We start from the raw sequence: 20901 nt of genomic DNA, 5'->3' as shown, positions 1-20901 counted from the left end.
CTCACCAAATCACCCCATAAACTCAAGACATAAAAAACTCAACATGTAACAAAATCCCACCTCAGATTCATCAAATAGCCAAGAATTTAAAGAAAATTTAGGCATATACGACTCAACAATTCAACAAAAATCAAGTTTAGCTTCCCTTACCTCACTAAAATCAACGATATGGAGGAGGAAGGAAAATACGAGCTTTCAAGCTTCCATGAGCTCCACAACCACCTAACTCAAATTCCTAGCATCTGAATGTTGTTGATCACCACATAAAGTATCAAGGGAACCTCTCATGCCTCCAGGGGATCTAGAAGGAAGAAGTAGAAGTTTCAGAATTGATATCTATTTTGTCTCAACCCTTTTTAAGGTCTCTAAGAAGTTGGGATTACAATGCCCAATTCTCAAAAGAAACCTTATGTACTTCCTCTCTTTAAGGTTAATTAGACCTCTACTAAAAAGCTCTCAAAACTAATTAGACTCTTGAGAGTTCTCAACTTTCAGAGCCTCATAACACAACTTAAACATCGTATAAGTAAATAATTATTGTTAAAAAACAATAATTAAAAACTTACAGTGTTATAATTATCATACAAAATCTACCTACTAGTATATTTATTAGTAAAAACATAATATTAAACTCATTTGATGTATAATTGTCTGAATTTATCATTTTTCACATGTGTTACTAGTGACACGAGGGATTTAAACAAACTTTTTAAAAATTACAGGATTAAAAAAATAATTTTAAATTTAAGATATTAAAAACATATTTAAATTATAAAAATTTGTTTTTATTTTAAATTATTGTTAGTTTTATTTATCTTAGACTTGTTTAAAAATTAAAACCAAATTTTTATTACATACATTTACAATATTAATTTATTTCTATTAACAGATAAAAATATATATATTATGGAAAAATTAAAATTTAAAATCATTTCAATACTATTTTGAATTTATTTATTAAAATATATAAAAATATTGTATACTTTCTTTTATTTTAACAAATAAAAATACATAATGTGAGTTTGATTTTAATTTTATTATTTACAATACTTTTATTTAATACAATATGTAATTTATATTCTAATATATATTTATAAATTATTAATAAAATTAAACAGTTTTCCAAAATTTTAAATTATTATCGATATTATTCATTTTAAATGTGTTTAAAGATTATTTTAATACTAATTTGAATTTATTTTCTAAAACATGTAAAAGTATTATAGAGTTTATTTTATTTAACAAATAAAAATACAAGGTGTGAATTTCATATTATTTTTTTTACAATACTTTTGTTTAGTGTTTAGGGTTTAACTAGGTGTAAATAGTTTTGTTAGTTGTTTTTATGATTTTTTGTATTTTGTTAATTGTGTCTAAATTAATTATCACTGAAAATTAAGTTTATTAATTTAAATTTTAATAAATATTATATATATAACTTTTTTTAATTATAAAATAGAGTAGGTTGAATTTTTGAACTTACTTTATTAAATGGGACAGAACGGGATGAAATGTGCGAATTAATAGAAGAAGACACGAGATATTTTGTCACTCGCGCTTTAAATAAATTTTTATTAACTCACAATAAATATTCAAAATATTATTTTATAAAATTATAAATATTATAAATTTAATAAAATTTTATTCATAATATAATTATAAAATAATTAAATATACTTATCATTTCACATTTAAAATTACAAAATATTTAAATTTAAGATAAGTTAAATTCTTTTAAAATTTAAAATAATTTTTCATGTAGTAAAGAAAACATATTTTTATAAATATTTTAAGTACAATAAAAATACATATAAGACTGCATCTAATTTTAATATTTCTATTCTTTCTATATTTTTTTAAAAAAACTCAAATAATTAATTATGTTATTTTAATATAAATATTTTTTTTATGAATAAATATGTTTGTCACATACAAGAGAGTAATCCATACAAATACACGAGTTTGATTTTAGTTTCTCATAAAAGAGAATAGGCTTGTCCATGTGTAAGCTTATTGGGTCAAACCCACCACAATCTCCAAACTAGTCCATTCATTTTTTTCTTTTCGTCTTCAACCAAACCACTTGTTTTTAGATCGTTGTAATCTTGAACTCCTGACCAAGTTATTCATAATTAAAAACAAACATGAAAAACTCAAACATATTTCTATTCATAACAAAATAGCCATAGTAATGACTAGTAAGTAAAAAATTTCTTCATAAAAACTAAAGTTTAAGTATAGGAAAGATCTCTTCTAAAATAATTTATCAACTCATGATATTTAAGAGAGTAATGGGTCTCCTCTTAATCTTAAAAGGATGTTATATACTACTTGTATTTTGTGTGTATTGAAACTCTAGATTCTTCAAAGATAATTTTAAAAAAATATATCATAATTTCTTTTAATTCTATTTACTGTAAATATGTATAGATTTTAAGGGCAAATCATTGAACTTTGGGTCAACATAATATAGATTCTTACAAGTTGGGTTCAACATAATAAAGGCTTATTCTGTGGGGGAAGACCTTGAATAGTAGAATTTCATATCCAATGAAAGGTGCAGATATATATGTTAATGAAAAAGTAAAAGTGGAAATTGTGAATGTGTGAGTGTATAGAATATTAATGTATAAGAGCATATTGGGAAGGTGATGTGGAAGTGGTAGTATTATAGTAAGTGTGATTAGCAAAGTTTGATGTTTGTAGTCGTTGTCACATGGGCCACAGGTCTAATCAGATTTTGTTTTGTGGGTGAATTGCGAGCACGTGTTTTATTTTATCAAAGGAAACAGATTCCTTTGGAAGCCCTACAAATACTACAACTTATTAAGGGCAACACAAGTGAGGAGTGAAGTCAACTTGGTTTCAATTTCATAAAATAAACACAGTTCATAAATGTACGGTCACGATCATTCCTTTCACCAACCTCCCTCTTCAATTACTACTGCAAGAGTCAAAATATCTCTCTCTCACTCGACAAAATCAACACAACAGATATTCATTTCCCCACACCATCAATTTTTGTTCCGCACACTCCCATGTCATTTTAATAATTACTCTCTTAAAACATTCAAATTAATTAAGTAGAACATTCAAATTTTCCAATTTTTTTTCTTTCATGTTTTCAACTTTATTTTGGTAAAATTTTATTAAACCTAAAATGGGCATTAATTATTTGCCTTTTACATGTCATTGAATTAAAAAAAAAACATGAATGGCCTAAAAAAAAAAGGTTTTTGATAAAAATAGTAGTACATGTTTTAGGTTTGTGCGCCTGTGAGCACACACAGCTGGACTTAGCGGATTCCAGCTGGTACTGTACGGATTCAAATACGCAGCTACCGTCGCCGTTTCTGTCTTTTTTTCATAACCTTTTTCTTAATAAATCAAGTGAAATTACAGTCCTGCCCTCTCCAACGTTCAAGGTTCAACCACCATCATTTTCTTCATCTCCCTCTGTCTCTTCCTTTTCCACCCAATAACAATCTTCTGTTTCTCTGCAGATTACCAACATACCCCTTTCTTCATTTTACCTTTGCTCTCTTCCTTTCCCCATATTATGTTTAGTATTATTTTTTATAATAGTTATAACCATCATTGACCTCATCTAAGTCCAATTTTCTACAAATTAAAACAATGTATGTTAAGATGAGCAATTCAATATGTTAAGTCCTCTTTATATAATCATTTTTTCTCACTGCATTTATCACATTTTCTCTACTTCTTTTTCCAATCCAAGATTGTAGTATACAATTGTTAGGCGGTGTAAAATAATCAATTTTCCAATTAGTAAATTTTAAAAGAATGATAAAAGGTGTTGTTAGAATGTATTAATTGCTGAAGAGTGAAGATGACCGACCTAACACATTTATAAAAAAATGACCTAACATACTGAATTGGGTGGTTTTATCTCATATTTTTTTTATTTATTAAATGTTATCCTTGTGTGGTTTTATCTCAACCAGAAATAGATGGTTCTTCATTCTTCGAATTGCAGTAAAAACCAGTAAAAAAGTCGTACTTGTTCAGATACTAACTACACCAATGTGAATAGAATCTGTTATCAAGAAAACAAACTACTAATAATGCCTTCAAACCCTACCCATTTATTCCACCTTCCTAAAATAATTAATGACATTAACATGTTCAAGATATATTGTATTTTTTTTAATAGATTGGAGTTTAAAATTAATAAAAAATAGATGATGGAATGTCTAAAAGAACGACCTGCTAAGACTGAAAAACTAATATTGTATGGAACCAATAGCTGTCATGAAGAAACTAATATTAAATACAAGAACTGAGGCATATTCCTGTTTTGTATGAAGTATTTTTTGAGAAAACAAAATAATCCAGTGCACCTTTAAGGCAAGTAAAATACATGTTCTCAATAAAAGGAAAGTTTGATGACATCTTTTTAGTATAAAATTAATGTCGAAGGGTTCTTGGTTGATAAATTTAAAGATATATAAATATTTAGGACATGCTTTTTTTTTTTTTTTTTGGGTAGAAGATACCTAAACATTTAGGATATGTTTGATTGTGTTTCATATTTTTATTTTCAGAAATCATATTATAAAATAAATTTGGGTGACTATTTTTTTGAGCAAACTAAGGCACATTTGAAAAAAAAAAATAGAGATGAGAAAATAAAAAGAACATGCTTGATAAATTTATTTTGAGAGTATGTTTTAAAAACTTAATTGTATACTTTAACAGAAATCCACCTAACATTTTTTTCACGAATTTCTGAAATAAAAGAAAAATAATTTGGATATTTTTAAATATGAAGAATAAGATTAAAGCCAATTATAATATAGATTTTTAATTAGTACGCATATAGCTTAAAATGGTAATCCAGTGGGATCAACATAGTATTGGGAGGTTATGCAAAGTTTTAAGTTTTAATATTATTGCTTTGGTTTGTAAAAAAATTACAAAAAAAATTATAAATGATAATTAAACCTAAACCCTATGGTCTAACTACCCCAACTTCTTTCTTTTAATCAATTGACTAACCTTTATAAAATAAGGTCTCTTATAATGATTCCGGGATTAAATTAATAAAAGAGATACATGTCATTAATGTGAAAAATACTTTTCCTCCCCATATTTATTTTTCTTGCAGAATTTAATTAATAAAATTAGATACATGTCATTAATGGAAAACACCTCCTTTCTACGTACACATTTATTTTCAGAATTAAAGAGTTAAAGTTAAAGTGAAAACAGAAAAAGAAGAGTCGTAGTCGTTTCTATAGTATCCAATTTGAAAAAGTATTTAATTGAGATGGAGAGGGTGGTGTATAAATTAAATAGAGAAAACATATTGAAAAAAAAGAGAGGGCATTTGGAAAAAAGGGAGAAAGAGAAAGAACGAAAAAGAAGAGCACAAGTCAAAGTTGTCATTAACCTCAAAATCTGTCATAAACGGTAAAAAGATCGGGAAGAGATACCGTGACAAATCCGAAATATTGGAAAATGTGAGAGGGCAAATCCGTCAATACGCGGAGCTTATAAAAGTTTCCATATTGGTCCTTCCTTCCATTGAAGCGCATCCTAATTCCAAACCACTCCGTAGCCGCCGTATCTCTCTTTCTCTCTCTCATCCAATCGCCGGAGCGCAATCGAGGGTCTCGCCTCGTGCATGTTCAAACGCCGCCCTACGCTGCTCGCCAATCGGGGGAGAGTGGGGTAGGATGTAGGTTGCTTGCCTGATCGGGGGCCATGGGGAGAGCGGTCGTGGGGGTCGCAGTCACGGTCGCCGTCGCCACCTGCGCGGTGGCGGCGCTGGTCGTCGGCCGGAGACTGAGGAGCCGGAGGAAGTGGAACAAAGTGGCCAGTGTGGTCAGGGAACTCGAGGAAGGGTGCGACACCAGCGTTGGAAGGTTGAGGCAAGTCGTGGATGCCATGGCGGTCGAGATGCACGCCGGTTTGGCCTCTGAAGGTGGCTCCAAGCTCAAAATGCTTCTCACATTCGTCGATAATCTCCCCAATGGGTAATCTTTTTTTCCCATTACATTAGGGTCCAATTTCTTTCCCCCTTAACTGCGCCATTCAATGAACTTCCTTCTTTTTTTATACTATTTCTTGTGTCTTTTAACTTCTTTCATTCGATATTATGCAGTTCTTGACCAAGAAGTGATTGTTCTTTCCCCCATTGTTTGATTCCTTAGTACAACCTTGCCATCTCGCTTTCCCTATCTTTGTTTTTCTTAATGCACTGCTGTCTGTAGTTTAATTTCTTCAAGTTACTGTTTGTTTGCTGTTTTCACTCGTATGATGGTTTGTGCATATTTCTTACTAACTACGGGCATTTGTTCCTGTTCTATGTTGTTTTCATGTGTGCGAGTCGCATTCCTTTTGAAAAGTTTAATCTTGATTGGCTGTGATCAACTTAAAGATTTTTGAAGTAATTATCATGATGTCTTAGGAACGACTCTTAAAATAATTATCGTAAAAGTTGACGATATGACAACCCAGGATTGGTTGCTTGACAGCATTGTCGATGTCATTGTATTCTGATTAAATTCTTTTTTGAATTGGGCGTGCTGTGGATATGAAAAAGAACTTTTCTTTTGCAACGTCCAGTAAATATCTAGTGTAATGTACTGTTAATGAAAATTCCATATGTGATGCATGATTCATGTCGATACTTATGGTAATATGAAATCTGCGAGAATGAGTCACAGACTCTGTGGTTTTTGGAGTGATTGCATTTATACTTGTTTTGTGCTTTACCGGGGCAAATGATTCATTCTGTATGCTGCTATTTAGTGCACATTGATGGCGAGTCTTCTGGGTCATCAACATGCTTGAGCTTAATTTTGGAGTGATTGCATTTATACTTGTTTTGTGCTTTACCGGGTCAAATGATTCACCGTGTGAGCCACTATTTAGTGCACATTGATGGCAAGGCTTGCGGGTCATCAACATGCTTGACTGTAACTTTGGAGTGATTGCATTTATACTTGTATTGTGCTTTACTGGGTCAAATCATTCATCCTGTATGCTACTATTTAGCTCACATTGATGGCTGGTCTTACGGGCCATCAACATGCTTGAGCCTGATTTTGGAGTGATTGCATTTATGCTTGTTTTGTGTTTTACCGGGTCAAATCATTCACCCTGTATGCTACTATTAGTGCACATTGATGGCGAGGCACATGGGTCATCAATGAGTATAAAACTGATATATGTATATATATTTTTCCTCTATCAGGACTGAGAGAGGAACATATTATGCACTTCACCTTGGGGGTACGAATTTTAGGGTTTTGCGGGTTCAATTAAGTGGTCAACCATCTTCAGATTTGGAACATGAAGTAGAAGTAGAACGACAACCAATCCCCGAAGATGTAATGACCAGCACAACTGAGGTGACTTGATCAAAAAAACACTAAAATTTTGGAGTTCTATGGTATTTAACATTGTGGAGGTTGATTGATTTTGTTGCTTGCAGGATCTCTTTGATTTTATTGCGTCTTCATTGAAGGATTTCATTGCTAAAGAAGGAGATGGTTTGAATATTTCACATGACAGAAGGGAGCTTGGGTTTACATTCTCCTTTCCTGTGAAACAAATGTCTGTTTCCTCAGGCATTTTAATCAAATGGACAAAAGGGTTTTCAATTCGAGATTTGGTTAGTTAGTTGACTTTCAAGCAGTTTCTTGGTGAAAGCTTGTATTCATAGCGAACTTTGTGTTCATTGTTCATCATAAACTTCACTAAATTTAGTGGCAATTTGTGCATGTTTAAGGAGAAAATGCATGATGTTGAACAGGGTAATAATTTGATTAGTTTTATACTTTATACAAAAAAAATTATTTACAAGCCCAAGGCACTTGGTTAGTGGTTTAGCTGAATTTAATTGTTGATTTTCAATTACATTGACATAGGTTTTAGTGCAGCCATTTAACTGGCCAGGCCAAATCAGTTTTTCAAAATGGCTATTTGTGTTTTACCCCTTTAAACAGTTACAAAATGGAAATGAAATACCTGTTCTATTTGCACTTGATCTTTCAGTAGCAGTTTGGAAATATCATAGCCAAGTTATATTAAGAACAAAACTTTATGTTATCAGGTAGGAAGAGATGTTGCAGCATGTTTGCAAGAAGCCTTGACACGGAAAGGCCTAGATGTGCGGGTGGCTGCCTTGGTAAGGAAGTACATTCTTTTACCTATAGTTATATTCCTTTCCCCCCACCACCCAAATTTACTGCCAAAAAAATGTTTATATAATTACACAACTGGGATTAAACTGTCTGGTGAATTCTGAGGTCACATCTGCCTCAGTTAATTATGTTTTTCTAAGATATATTTAATGTACATATAGAATGCCTGAGTTTTTATTTTATTATTATTATTATTATTATTATTATTATCAAGTCTCATGACATTTCCATGCAATAATTTGATCAATCTAGATGTAAGAGTTGGGTATGCGTGTCAAATGATTTGCTACTTTTTTAATTCTTTTTTTTTGTACTGTTAATTCTACATTTCTTTACTGAAGGATGAATGGTAATATTTGTAGAAATGACCTGTATACATTACATTGTTGTTGAGAAATTGTGCGGGAAAAAAGCGTGTTGTTGTGTAACATAAATCCTTTTTGTTTCATTATATTACTGATTATTATGTGAAACATGATATAATGTTATCTTTCAACAGGTTAATGACACTGTTGGAACATTAGCAGTTGGACATTATCATGATCCGGATACTGTTGCTGCAATTATAATTGGTACTGGTACAAATGCCTGCTATTTGGAACGAATTGATGCTATTATCAAGTGTCAAGGTCTTCTTATGACATCTGGACGCATGGTATTGCCCTTTCTACTTTTCACTTGTTTTTTTGTTGGTATGATGTTGCTTTTTTAACCCTTCGGTTTTTAGGTTGTCAATATGGAATGGGGAAACTTTTGGTCATCTCACTTACCAAGAACATCGTATGATATTGATTTGGATGCTGAGAGCCCAAATCCAAATGATCAAGTGAGGTTCTGCATTTTGATGACTCCTGTTGCTTGATTTGTCATTGTCATAACTAAAATTTTGGTGATTTGGATGCAGGGTTTTGAGAAAATGATATCAGGAATGTATCTTGGTGACATCGTGAGGAGAGTCATTCTCAGGATGTCATTAGAGTCTGATGTCTTGGGACCTATTTCACCCAAGCTTTCAACACCTTTCATACTGAGGTGAGTACCGAATCTCAGTTATTTACTTTGTACACCAAGGGAAGACACATCTGAAATGAGTGTTGAAATATTATTGTAAATAAATTTGTACTAAAATTTGATATTGACGTGGATATCCATCTTTGTCCAGTCTTTTCTAAGCTAAAGATCCATGACCTTCAAAGACTTCTATTTGATATTTAGTATTTCTATGTATTTTTCTAATGTATTCTCTGTTAATTTATTTTGAAGTCTGGCTTTTCTGTTAATAGTTCGATTCCATTTTGATTTTAATCACCAGTGACCAATTTTAATGCCTTAAACTTGGTTGATTAATTTCTTCTCATCCTGTTGGTCGTAATAAGATTTTGTGTAAATCACATGATTTTCATTTACTTAACGTGCAAGGGTTTATTGTTACAAAAAAGTGAATTTTCTGTATATTATGTGATTGTGAGAGGATATGGATATATTTGACTCCAGCTGCATGGTTATAGACTTTGATCCCATTAATGAGAAAACCTTAGGCTTAATATTAAAAGATATATTTTCTTGGTGTTGTAATTTGCTAGTTTTTGCTCCTCTTCTGAAATGGTGTGCAAATTGTGAAGTCTACTGTGTTCCATTATCCTCCAACTCCAAAGCTCTTATTTTAAAACTATTACCTGATGGAATTTCAGGACTCCTTTCATGGCTGCCATGCATGAGGATAATTCTCCTGACTTGAGAGAAGTAGCAAGAATCCTTAATGACATCTTTGAGGTAAACAAGTGAGACACACATGTCATTTCCCTAAATGAGTACCCTTGACTGCTAATAGCCTAATAATACTTCATTATGTATTTGGGTGGTCTCAGATTCCTGATGTTCCTTTGAAAGCAAGAAAAATTGTGGTGAAGGTGTGTGATGTGGTGACTCGTAGAGCAGCACGATTGGCAGCTGCTGGTATTGTTGGTATCTTGAAGAAGATTGGTAGGGACGGGAGCGGTGGCATCACAGGCGGACGAAGTAGAAGTGATATGAAAATGAGAAGAACAGTTGTGGCAATTGAAGGGGGATTGTATTCTAAATATTTATTGTTTAGGGAGTACTTGCGTGAAGCTCTAAATGAAATATTAGGGGAAGATATTGCCAAACATGTAATTCTAAAGGTCACTGAAGATGGATCTGGCATTGGGGCGGCACTGCTTGCTGCCTCCTATTCATCCTAAACTGTGGATAGGGTACACCTGCTATAAATATATATAAATTATTTGATATATATATGTATGTATATATGTGTATATATATATGTACATATATATATATATATAGAGGCACACACACACGTATAGTCATGTAAATCAGAATTTATTCTCCATGTTTAATATCTCTGTATAAAGGAAGGTTTCGTCTATTCTTTGACCAAGTTATCTTCATTTATATAATTATTATTATTTTTTAACGGAGTGTGTTTTATGGCATTGATCTCTCATATCAGTTGAGATCATTTGGGTGTGTTACACATTAGTATTAGGACTTGGAGTATGTCTTGAGATTGAAATTGCTTACGCGTCTTGTTTTCGTGTTAAAAAATTATGAAATCTGCATGTTTCTCTGTTATCTCCACTTTGCACAAATCGCTCTAAAACTCGTCAGATTTTGTTACTAACCACTGCAGCCTTGATGACCCTGCCCTCGGTGACGCTCGACAGTTATCGTAAGCAATATTGGAAGATTATTATGACTTGGGTATAAAAATGTTGAAACAATGTTATTGTAATATCTTTTTAATCTTTTAATATTTTATTATTAAAAAATTGTGTTGAATTCACTAGATTAGTTCGACTTAATTTTATATGGTACAGAGCATTCCTTTGTTCCTTCTCGTCAAAATGATGGCATTTTTCCTTCATTTGTTTCTTTTTTTTGAGTTATCGTTTTCCTCACTGCCTCCCAAGTTTTCCAACTGGTGTAAGGTCACACATGCTTCTATAAAAGGGTAGGTTGTGTCACTTGAAGGGCCTTTAAAGCCTTGACTCTGTTCGAAGACTGCCGACTGCAAAAACAGAGCTAGTTATCTTAAGTAAATGACGCACAAAACAGAGCTAGTTATGAGTTGAAATAAGAAAATGAATATTGCAATATTCTTTATTTCTTCCATGTTCTAAATTCAATTCCCATTGTTTAACATGCTTTCGCCAAGATCCTCATAAATCATAACTCATACTAGTATTTCTTCTAATATTGTCCACGATCTTGCCACAAAACAACCAAGCCGGTCCAAAACCAATTCTAATTTACCACCAGCCCTTTTCTTTCTCTTTTTCGTTAAATATATAAACTTAAGGGATAGGGATGATAATGAGATCTCATGACGTAAATAGTACGATATCAATTCTAATTTTATCACATGAAAATTCATCTCATATTGATATGAGTATCCATTAAGTAAGTAATTGCAAAATTTACAGATATATGTAAATATTCATAAATATTTATAATTTTTTAATATTTTTAAAATATAAAAAAATTTAAATTTGTACATGTTAATTTTATTGAAATATTAAAGATAAATAATTGACATAAATTTTTGAATCTATATTTAAGGCTAATTTTGTTAAAATATTAAAAAAATGTAAGATAAATATATAAATATTTAACTAGTTTTATTTAGTGGATATTGTGAGTATGGATACTATTATATTTATTTTTGTTTAGTTTATAAACCAGTAAAAAAAATATTTGTACTTGTAAATATTTATTTAAATTACCTATTTGTTATATGTGATAGGTTTAATATATATATATATATGCATAAATTTCTTTTTCCATCCCTACTATGGTATGTATTGACAATAAGAGTTGACTAGGTTCTATTAAGGATATATAATGTATTTAGATCTACATTTATCAATCTTTGATGCGTTTTTTTTATGATTTATATATGTTTTTATCGAATTTTTAAATATATATGTAAACAAGTGAAAGGAACATAAAAGATAATATTTTAATGGTCATATTTAAATTTTGTTAATTTCATGACAACTATACTATAATCAACTTGTAATCGTGATAAGGTTGTCTTCATAAATAATAGGTTAATTAATTTAAATAAGTAAGAAATAAATATATATATAATGTATTTACAAATTTTCATTGCTTGTTTCAAAGATAAAACTTGTATTAAGAACATTGCATTTGAAATTGATGACTTAAGTTTTATTCATAACAGCTTCGAAAGATTAGTTAAAGTTTGATTAGGAGATATCTTAGTTTATCAAAAATAATTTGTTAAAATATTTAAATTTTATTATGTTGGTTTTTAAAAATGATAAAATTAGTTATTTACAAATTGTGACTAATTAAATTTTTCTAAGAAACGAATTCGATGGTAAAGTATCTTAAGAAATTGATGTGATTGCGGGAGGTTGAGTTCATTGGAGAAATAAATAAGGGAAAAAGAAAAAACGGAGCAGTGTGAAGCTGTGGTATGGCGCCGAAGGGTAAATCCGATGGTGCCGCCGCCGCCGACGGCAAAAAGAGAAAACGCTATCTTCCTCACAACGTCTCTCTTCTCTTGTGTTATTATGTGGCTTTTGAATTTCCATGCTTCTCTTATTCTTTTTGCTGACTTTGTTTTCAATTTCATGAATGTTTTCAGAAGGCAGTGAAGAAGGGTTCGTACCCTCTGCGTCCTGGCGTGCAAGGCTTCTTCATCACTTGCGATGGAGGCAGGGAGCACCAAGCCTCTCGTGAAGCTCTCAATATTCTCGATTCCGTATGCTTTTTCCTTTTCCTTTTCCACACTTTAAAGTTTAAACACGCCCAATTCTATCAACTTTTCAATTTATTCGAATACAAATTTCCATTTGTGCTAGGTTTTTATTTCTTTTCCCTTTCGCATATTGTATTATTAGTTTAGTGTATCATTTGAAGAAGTTGGCTAGTTCTTCGATTAGACTAGCTTTTTAGTCTTTTTAATTTGACTTGAATCGGCTGTTCCCTGGATGCTTGTTTATTTCGAGCACAAGATTCAATATTATCTCCAACATTCAAACACTGTTCTTACTTCTGAAGGGAATAGTTTAGGCTTCAATTATATTTTCTCATTTTTTTAACTTCGTTAAATTTGTATTTTGTATTGAGTGGCAGTGTGGGGCTCTATTTTTTCTTTTCCATTCTTTGTAAAATGATATCATGCTTTTTGTTTTTTGTCATGCAGTTTTATGAAGAGCTAGTTCATGGGGAACATTCAAGTGTAAAGGAGTTACCCAGCAGAGCTTTGAATAAAAAAATTGTTTTTGCAGATTCTGATTCTTCTTGTAGCAGTGATGAAGATGATGGTGATGATGATGATGATGATGAGGGGGAGGAGAAGGTGGTGCGGGAGGGGGATGAGGAAAAGGGGGACAAAAAGCCCAAATTGGATACTTCTAATGATGACAATGCCAGTCATGACGATGGAACAGGTGAAAAATCAGATCCTCATAAAGTTGATGAACCGCACAGTCAGGCTGTAGATAAAGCTAGTGATAATCAGGGAGACATTGACAATCTTAAGACTACAAAAGGGACAGCTGACGATCAACCAGCTGTGAAACAGTGCTGCAAAACAAACATGCCTACATGTGATTCTAGTGACAAAGTGGAAGAGAAGTCTATTGATAAGTTAATTGAAGAAGAACTCAAAGAATTGGGAGACAAGAATAAGGTGACTTTATAAGACTAATGTTCTGTATATTATTTTATTGTTACTGTGAAAAGCTTGGTTCACAGATCTCATGTTTCTTATATTTTCTTGGTTCACTCAATCATTTTTGTGGCCTATCTGACAATAATAATTTTGTGATTTATGTAGGAAATATTGAAAATAACTTATTGTTTTCAACTGTTATTTTGTACAAATACAAATTTTTAAAAATAAATAAAAAAACAAGTGAAACTAGGTGTCATTTTTTAAATTAAAAGTAAAAAAAATTGAACTTGAAAATATTTTCTCAAATTAAAAGCCCTTTAGTTCTTCTGCCCTTGTTTTCTTTTCTTTTCTTTTCTTTTCTTTTTCATGGTTATGGCATCCATGTTATTATTTTTTTGGTTGTGCCCCTAATTTCTGATTCTTATGCCTCCTCATTTTATGACACGAGATGGAAAATATATGATATTGGAAATATTACCCTTTAGAGTAAAAAATAGCCCTGGAATATCATCTTTATTTGTTGACTTCTTCACAAAAGATGCATTGGGGAGAGGGGGGGGGGGGTGTCTAAAATTGACTTTAAGAGTAGAATCATCTAGATATCTGAAACAGTCACTTCTTATGAGTTGTATTAATTAAGTAGTACGAGGATCAGCTTTTATATTTATCATTTTTCCCCAATAGAGTTTATTTTTTATGTGAAGAGTAAATTTTATTTTGTTGAAAGACACTCTGCTTAATTTAATTCTTCCGTTTGTTGTGTGTTGGAGTATAATTTGAGGGTACAGTTGGCATCTGCCCCTGCGATTTGTTTCAACATTCACTTTAGTCTTTCATTTATGTATTTGGGTGTGTTTTGCTAAGGGTCTTTTTTTCTTTGGACAGAGGCGCTTTGTCAAGCTTGATTCTGGTTGTAATGGTGTAGTATTTGTTCAAATGAAGAAGAGAGATGGAGATAAAAGCCCCACGGATATAGTTCATCGGATAGTGACATCGGCAGCGTCAACAAGGAAGCATATGTCAAGGTATATTTGTAGTCTCTCTCTCTCTCCCTCTCCCTCTCTCTCTCTCTATAAATATATATATATATATATATATATATAATTATTTAAGCACTGAAAAACACTAAGGCAGTTTTGACAACTTCCAGGTTTATTTTGAGAATTTTGCCAATTGAAGTGTCATGTTATGCTTCAAAGGAGGAAATTTCAAGAGCAATCAAGCCTCTTGTGGAACAGTACTTTCCTGTGGAAACACAAACTCCACAAAAGGTAATAATACTATGCATGATTATTATCAAACCACAAAAATGTTACCAATGTTAATATTGTGACTTTAATATAGCTGGGGTAAGTATATTTACAGTAAGTTTAACAATTATTCTTTTACCTAAACTCATTACTGCATTCAAGAGTTTAAATTTTCTTAAACATCACAAACAAGTCATTCCAAGATTTTTATTTTTATTTTCTGTTGAAGGAGGTGGGAGAACACGGCCACAAAGGTTATTTTGTTTTGATGTCTTATGAATGAAATAACTAATGATCCATTTGGGTGCTTAGGGATCTTAATTTGAAATAAAAAGTTGGGCCATCAAATTTTAAATATTCATGTTTGATATGACTTTTAGAATTGGAATCAGATTTCTTACGATTTGAAAGCAACAAAATAAGATCCTTCATAATTCTAAACCCCAACAAAGAAAGCAAATTTTGAAAAATTCTGCATGTTGCTGTCTGTTGGCTTCATCATCACCACCTATATTGCCTCTTGTCTTGCTGCTAAAGCTACTGTTGTACCATAGCTTCCATTGCAATTGTCTCCAATATTATCTATTTCCATTCCTTGCCACCATTACTACAATAAAAACATTTTATTTATATCTATTCAAAATTTCGATTATGGCAATTGTGAGACACATGCTTTGTTTTTTTTTATAACAAAAGTCTAGTTCATACATGATACACCTAACCAATGGGAATATGTTATTATTAAAATATACAGTGGTGGCTGTATGTCAGAATTAGAAATGAAGTTGTTATTCTAAAACTGAAATTTGGCACGTGCATTATGTCCGCATAACAAGAGGAGCCTGCTTTCAAGCAGTCCAGAAAACTAATTTCATTAGTGTAGAATGTCTTATGTCTAATTTGTCCTACAAGAAGCAAATGTTAACAACGTGTATCGGTGTATGCTTAGTTGTTTCTAAATTTCTACGGTTGGCTCCTTTTGTCTGTAGCTGACACATTTATTCTCATGTGTAGTTTGCTGTATTGTATGAAGCCCGGGCGAATACTGGTGTTGACAGGATGGAAATCATCGATGCTGTTGCAAAGTCAGTGCCTGGACCTCATAAAGTTGATCTAAAAAATCCTGATAAAACAATAGTAGTTGAAATTGCCAGGGTAAGAAAACCATGGTCTGTCTGGAATTTAAGTTAAACTGCATGTCATCATGCCAGCTTATCTTATGTACTCATCTTGTCCTCCCCCCTAGCAGCAGTAATGTTGTGATGTGCTTTTCATGATGTGCCAGATTATTTTCCTTCATTTATCATTTCAAATTGACTGCTATTATATTTACTCGCTTAATTGCCCCACCAAATTGTCTGCTTAGTTTTTCTGTGAATTCTATGCATTTTTTAGTTGTTTTCTTTAAAAATTGTTTAATAAATTTTCTATTAGAAAAAACTCTCAAAAATATTTGTTTTCTACCTTTACTCTCGCTTTGGCTGTAGAACCACTAATTTTGCTTCTCTTGAGGCAGTTATTGATTTTTGCCTTTTTGGTGTCACCTAAAAGCACTTTCATAGTTTGGGCATACACCTTGAAAGTTACAAGTGCATTCTTTTTTAAGTGCTAAACTTTGTTTTAATATACCGTTTTGGGAATTCACCCTTAGCACAATTCTGTAGTGTTGGCTTCATAGTATGTAATTTACTATCTTTTATTTGTATGAGTTTAGCACATAACTAATGATCGTCATCCTCTCTTGCTTGGCAGACTGTGTGCTTGATCGGGGTCATTGAGAAATACAAGGAGTTGTCCAAGTACAATCTGAGGCAGTTAACATCACCTAAAGAATGAGTCTTCCAGACAGCTTCTATGCTTCTTGTTGTTGCAGCATTATAACAGCTTAACGTATTTACTTTCACCTTCATGTCTGGTCTTTTTGACAGTTTTCATTTTGGATAGTGTTAGATGGTTCTTGCAACTAGTCCTTTCAGTGTAGTTAGTTCTCGCAAATCAAGCGAAAAGTTCTTACGTAGCAGAGTAATATGTCATATTTGGATTTATAATATTATTTAACAAATTTTAAATTGAATTTCAGCCGTAGTTATCCATCAAAGTATTTTAAAATTCCTTCTCTCCATGGCATTTATGCTTTAAAAATTGATGTTCCAATGTGCTAAACGTTCATTATCTTTCTTTTTAGGAAAAATTGCATTCACCTCTAAGATTTCTTTAAATGACACATCTTTAGTTTTTAAAAATCACTCACCTAACTTAAAATAATGTTAGTAGTTAAAGCGAGAGAAGGGAAACAAATAAAAGTCGAAAAAATAAAAATCAATTCATATTCTATTAATTACATGTGTGTATTCTTTATTTTCGAATATGTATATTTTGTCCTTATGAAAATTTGTTGTTTTTCAATTTTGAAAATAATTAAGTTGATATATTTTTTAAATTATAACATGTATGATATTTGAGGTATAATTTGAGAATTAAAATTGAATAAAAGATCACGGTTTTATTTAATTATTGATATTTGTTTTAAAAACTTGTTGTCTTTTAAGAGTACACAAATGTCATCTTATATAAGTTGTATATATCACTTAAATAAATAAATAAGAAAAGTTAATCATTTAAAAATTAGAGAAAAGATGTGTTATTTAAAAATATTTCAAGGAAAATCGGTATAATTTTCCTTTCTTTTTATGATACCTCTATCATCATGACTAAGATTGGTTCACGCAGGCATAAATTAAAATTATTGTTACATTGGCTATAAGATTTCAAGAATATGGTAGAGAATTATGCTTAAAATATAGAAAGGCCAATGTGTTGCCTAATATTGTTTAATGAAGTTAAACTTCAGCCGTTGAGAGTCTTACTTCTTAGTGGTAATTAATTATGCTTTAAATTTTGAAATGCCAATGCGCTCAGGCTAAATCTATTGGAATTTATTATAATGCTATGAGCATTGGCATGATTCAAAATTACTTCTGCATTGGCAGGGTTCGTAAAATTTAAAATATAATTCAAGATCGTTATAAACTGTTCCACGGGTGCCATGGCATAGAAGAGTTTGGTGAGGAGAGAAATTTTAGTGACGTGGGCATGGTCATGGACCATTCATGACATCCTATAAATTTTAGTTGACTGTCTAAAAACTGTTTCTTACCTTCTTTTAAAAGAAAAAACAACTTGAAACGTTTTTCTTGCAAATCATATCTTGAAACGTGCTTAATATACCATATACCTCAAAAATGGACCCAACCATGTTAGTTCAATCACAAGACCATTTTTATCAGTTAGGCTCGGTCAATTTAGTTTGTTGTCATTGTCACCCATCATCAGATTAATTAATTGATATTGTGAAAATTATGGATAAAATTGACTGATGTGACATCAATAACAATCTAAAAATTTTGAAGTTGCCACCAATATCATAGTTGCATACCATTTCTTAAAAAACCTTGGTTTTCCCTACCCCTTTTTTTGACAGTGTTATAATCTCGATCACAATACCATTTTGGCAGTGCTCCAAGAACATTCATGTGATGTCCTTATCTATTTATCTTATTACTGTTGATTTTTCTTACACATGTATTCTGTCAAAAAAATTATTCTGCGCACATTATTCTACACATACGCGAATCTTTGGGTATGAATATGAAATATATTTTAATTTAAATTTTCTTTTGTAGAATGATTACTCAAAATGTCTATAATGTATAATCCTTTACTTACGCATATAGGGAGGGATTGCTGGTTATGGAGCGGCAATAAGAAACAGGGAACCAAAAGCCTTGTATTGCTGAATTCTTTGAATAAAAAAGTACAGGTGAAGAATATAATGTACCGAAAGAGAGAAAATTATTTGTAGAAATTTAGAAACTCCTTCAAAATTGAAAAGAAAAATACAAGACTCTTTCCAAAAGCCCACAGAAAAGGCCTTCTCCAACTCGAGTTCAAAGCTAAGCACTAGGAAATTTGTATAACTTCTCCACCATCTTCCTGTACTCTGCAAAAACAACAGCAAAAATCACTCCATCTCTTTCCCAGTATATAAAATTACAAATCGTTTACTATTAAAAAAACGTTTATTTACCTTCTTGATTGCTCCAAAGCTGTGCTGCTTGTGGATTCAATGGAGAGCTAATGTTTGGCTCTAAACATACAAAGAAAAATTTAAGAACTTGAAAACTAAATATTTATATTTAAAAGAAAAGGGTTTTTTCTTTATAGCTTTAGAAGTTACCTCCAAGAAGGCTTTGGATTGAGAGAAGAATTGTTCTAACATCATAAGCAGATGACCATTTATCCTATAAAACAAAGAACATAATCAATCAAATTGCAATAGATGAATATTGTTGTAGAAAGTGAGATATGATATGGCCTATGGGGGTTAATTTACCTGAAGAATATCCAAACAAATATTGCCATGCAAATCCACATTGGGGTGGAAGCATGTTGTTTCAAATTTGACCTTTGGAGGCTTAAAGGGATAATCATTGGGAAAAGAAAGAGACAATTTGTATTCAGTTCCTTCAAAAACGGTGTCTTTGCTTCCCTTTATTGTTCCTTTCCAGCACAATATGTTGTCCTCTTCCGGGAACCCAGATACACCAGAATCCCCACTCATCTGAAAATGAAACAATTAACAAACATATCAATATCTTTTTTTTTTTTCTCTATTTTTATTTTTGTTTCAAATGTTCCATACTAACTAGTAAGTAGCACCCATAAGGCTATATGAATGAAAGAGAGAATCTTGTTTCTTACCATCAAAGCCATCAACTCAGATTGCAACCTGCGCAGTGAAATAAACAAAATCAAAACAAGAAAAACGGAATGAGTCAGGAAAAAAAAAAAAAGATAAAAAAGTGATGAAAATGAAAATAAAATAAAAAAGGAACCTTCTGAGAACGGATTGAGAATCAACGGTGTTTGGCGGAGGAAGAGGGTGCCTTGCGGAAGGAAGGGTGTTATCTTGAGTATTCTGCGCATCAATGGTAGCCATAGAAATCAAATGAATATTGAGAGAGGGTTTTGTTTTGTGTGTTGGCGCAGAGAAGAAACAAGAGTGAAGGATTCGTTTGCTGTGTCCTTTGTTTTAAACGACGTGTAGCTTCGCGAAACGACGTCGTGAATAATATAAACGTTGCAAAACCCAACGGCTAGTACTATTCCTTTCCTAAAACCCGCGCTCTCTTTCATGCATTAATTAGCCTTTCTATACTTGCTCCATTTTTTTTTTCATTATCAAGAGTATAAACATGAAATTTCATTTAATTAGTTCTAGAAAATATATTTTTATTTTTATTTTTTATTTTATAAGTATACAACTATGCATTTAGTTCAAATTATGCAAAAACATTTTTTTATTATCCAATTTTTTTTTTAAAAACAAATTATTCTATACGTACTATAAATATTAGAGTATTAGACGATTTAGATTAAATATTGTATTATCATTTTTTACACTATATATAAAAAAAGAAGAAAATAAAATCCATTTATAATGTGTTACGATATGATGGGGTGTAATATATTTGTCTATATATAGTTTTAGGAAAATAAGCTAAATAAGAAAACAATAAATTAAAGAAAATTTAAATCAAATCAAGTAATAACTAAAAATTTAAAACATGACAATCAAATGGAATAATAATAAAAAAAATTAATTTATATACCATGTTAGCGCATGTTAGCGTAAAACATTTTTACACATAAACTTAACATGATCTAATAATTTTATCACATCATCTTATATTCATTGGTATGTTTGTATAAAAATATTTTATATTGT

At 31.4% G+C, this 20901-nt stretch overlaps 3 protein-coding genes across 3 annotated transcripts; 2 read left to right on the top strand and 1 right to left on the bottom strand.

The window, feature by feature from the left end:
- Positions 1–5525: 5525 nt before the first annotated feature.
- On the top strand, positions 5526–10629 carry LOC109810835 (hexokinase-3). Its single transcript, XM_020374408.3, has 9 exons — positions 5526–5999; positions 7223–7379; positions 7463–7642; positions 8084–8158; positions 8674–8829; positions 8902–9000; positions 9079–9206; positions 9866–9947; positions 10043–10629. Exons 1-9 carry the CDS (start codon positions 5728–5730, stop codon positions 10394–10396), a joined length of 1503 nt encoding a protein of 500 aa, XP_020229997.1. The 5' UTR covers positions 5526–5727; the 3' UTR covers positions 10397–10629.
- Positions 10630–12572: 1943 nt separating this feature from the next.
- LOC109810921 (THUMP domain-containing protein) lies at positions 12573–17192 on the top strand. Its single transcript, XM_020374528.3, has 7 exons — positions 12573–12732; positions 12829–12945; positions 13390–13878; positions 14749–14888; positions 15014–15134; positions 16128–16268; positions 16866–17192. Exons 1-7 carry the CDS (start codon positions 12658–12660, stop codon positions 16947–16949), a joined length of 1167 nt encoding a protein of 388 aa, XP_020230117.1. The 5' UTR covers positions 12573–12657; the 3' UTR covers positions 16950–17192.
- Positions 17193–18875: 1683 nt separating this feature from the next.
- Positions 18876–20202, bottom strand: LOC109810958 (ubiquitin-conjugating enzyme E2 20). The gene is made up of 6 exons (XM_020374576.3): positions 20009–20202; positions 19875–19902; positions 19507–19734; positions 19351–19414; positions 19201–19260; positions 18876–19113 (listed from the first exon to the last, which is right to left on the bottom strand). The coding sequence occupies exons 1-6, from the start codon at positions 20110–20112 to the stop codon at positions 19067–19069; spliced, it is 531 nt and encodes a 176-aa protein (XP_020230165.1). The 5' UTR covers positions 20113–20202; the 3' UTR covers positions 18876–19066.
- Positions 20203–20901: the final 699 nt, after the last annotated feature.

This window comes from Cajanus cajan, chromosome 11 (genome assembly GCF_000230855.2).
Source record: "Cajanus cajan strain Asha chromosome 11, NIPB_CcT2T_4, whole genome shotgun sequence".
Taxonomy (NCBI): domain Eukaryota; kingdom Viridiplantae; phylum Streptophyta; class Magnoliopsida; order Fabales; family Fabaceae; genus Cajanus; species Cajanus cajan.
The sequence above is the reverse complement of the archived record's forward strand: the minus strand, read 5'-3'. Positions and strand labels throughout refer to the sequence as shown.

Excerpts from the sequence above, each read along its gene's own strand:
- LOC109810958 (XM_020374576.3), bottom strand. The coding sequence starts at position 20,112 with ATGGCTACCATTGATGCGCAGAATACTCAAGATAACACCCTTCCTTCC. Across the intron at positions 19,735-19,874 it reads CTGAGTTGATGGCTTTGATG|ATGAGTGGGGATTCTGGTGT; the intron begins GTAAGAAACAAG and ends TTTCATTTTCAG. Across the intron at positions 19,114-19,200 it reads GCTTTGGAGCAATCAAGAAG|AGTACAGGAAGATGGTGGAG; the intron begins GTAAATAAACGT and ends TTGTTTTTGCAG.
- LOC109810835 (XM_020374408.3), top strand. The coding sequence starts at position 5,728 with ATGGGGAGAGCGGTCGTGGGGGTCGCAGTCACGGTCGCCGTCGCCACC. Across the intron at positions 6,000-7,222 it reads GTCGATAATCTCCCCAATGG|GACTGAGAGAGGAACATATT; the intron begins GTAATCTTTTTT and ends TTCCTCTATCAG. Across the intron at positions 8,830-8,901 it reads TTATGACATCTGGACGCATG|GTTGTCAATATGGAATGGGG; the intron begins GTATTGCCCTTT and ends TTCGGTTTTTAG.
- LOC109810921 (XM_020374528.3), top strand. The coding sequence starts at position 12,658 with ATGGCGCCGAAGGGTAAATCCGATGGTGCCGCCGCCGCCGACGGCAAA. Across the intron at positions 13,879-14,748 it reads AATTGGGAGACAAGAATAAG|AGGCGCTTTGTCAAGCTTGA; the intron begins GTGACTTTATAA and ends TTCTTTGGACAG. Across the intron at positions 14,889-15,013 it reads ACAAGGAAGCATATGTCAAG|GTTTATTTTGAGAATTTTGC; the intron begins GTATATTTGTAG and ends GACAACTTCCAG.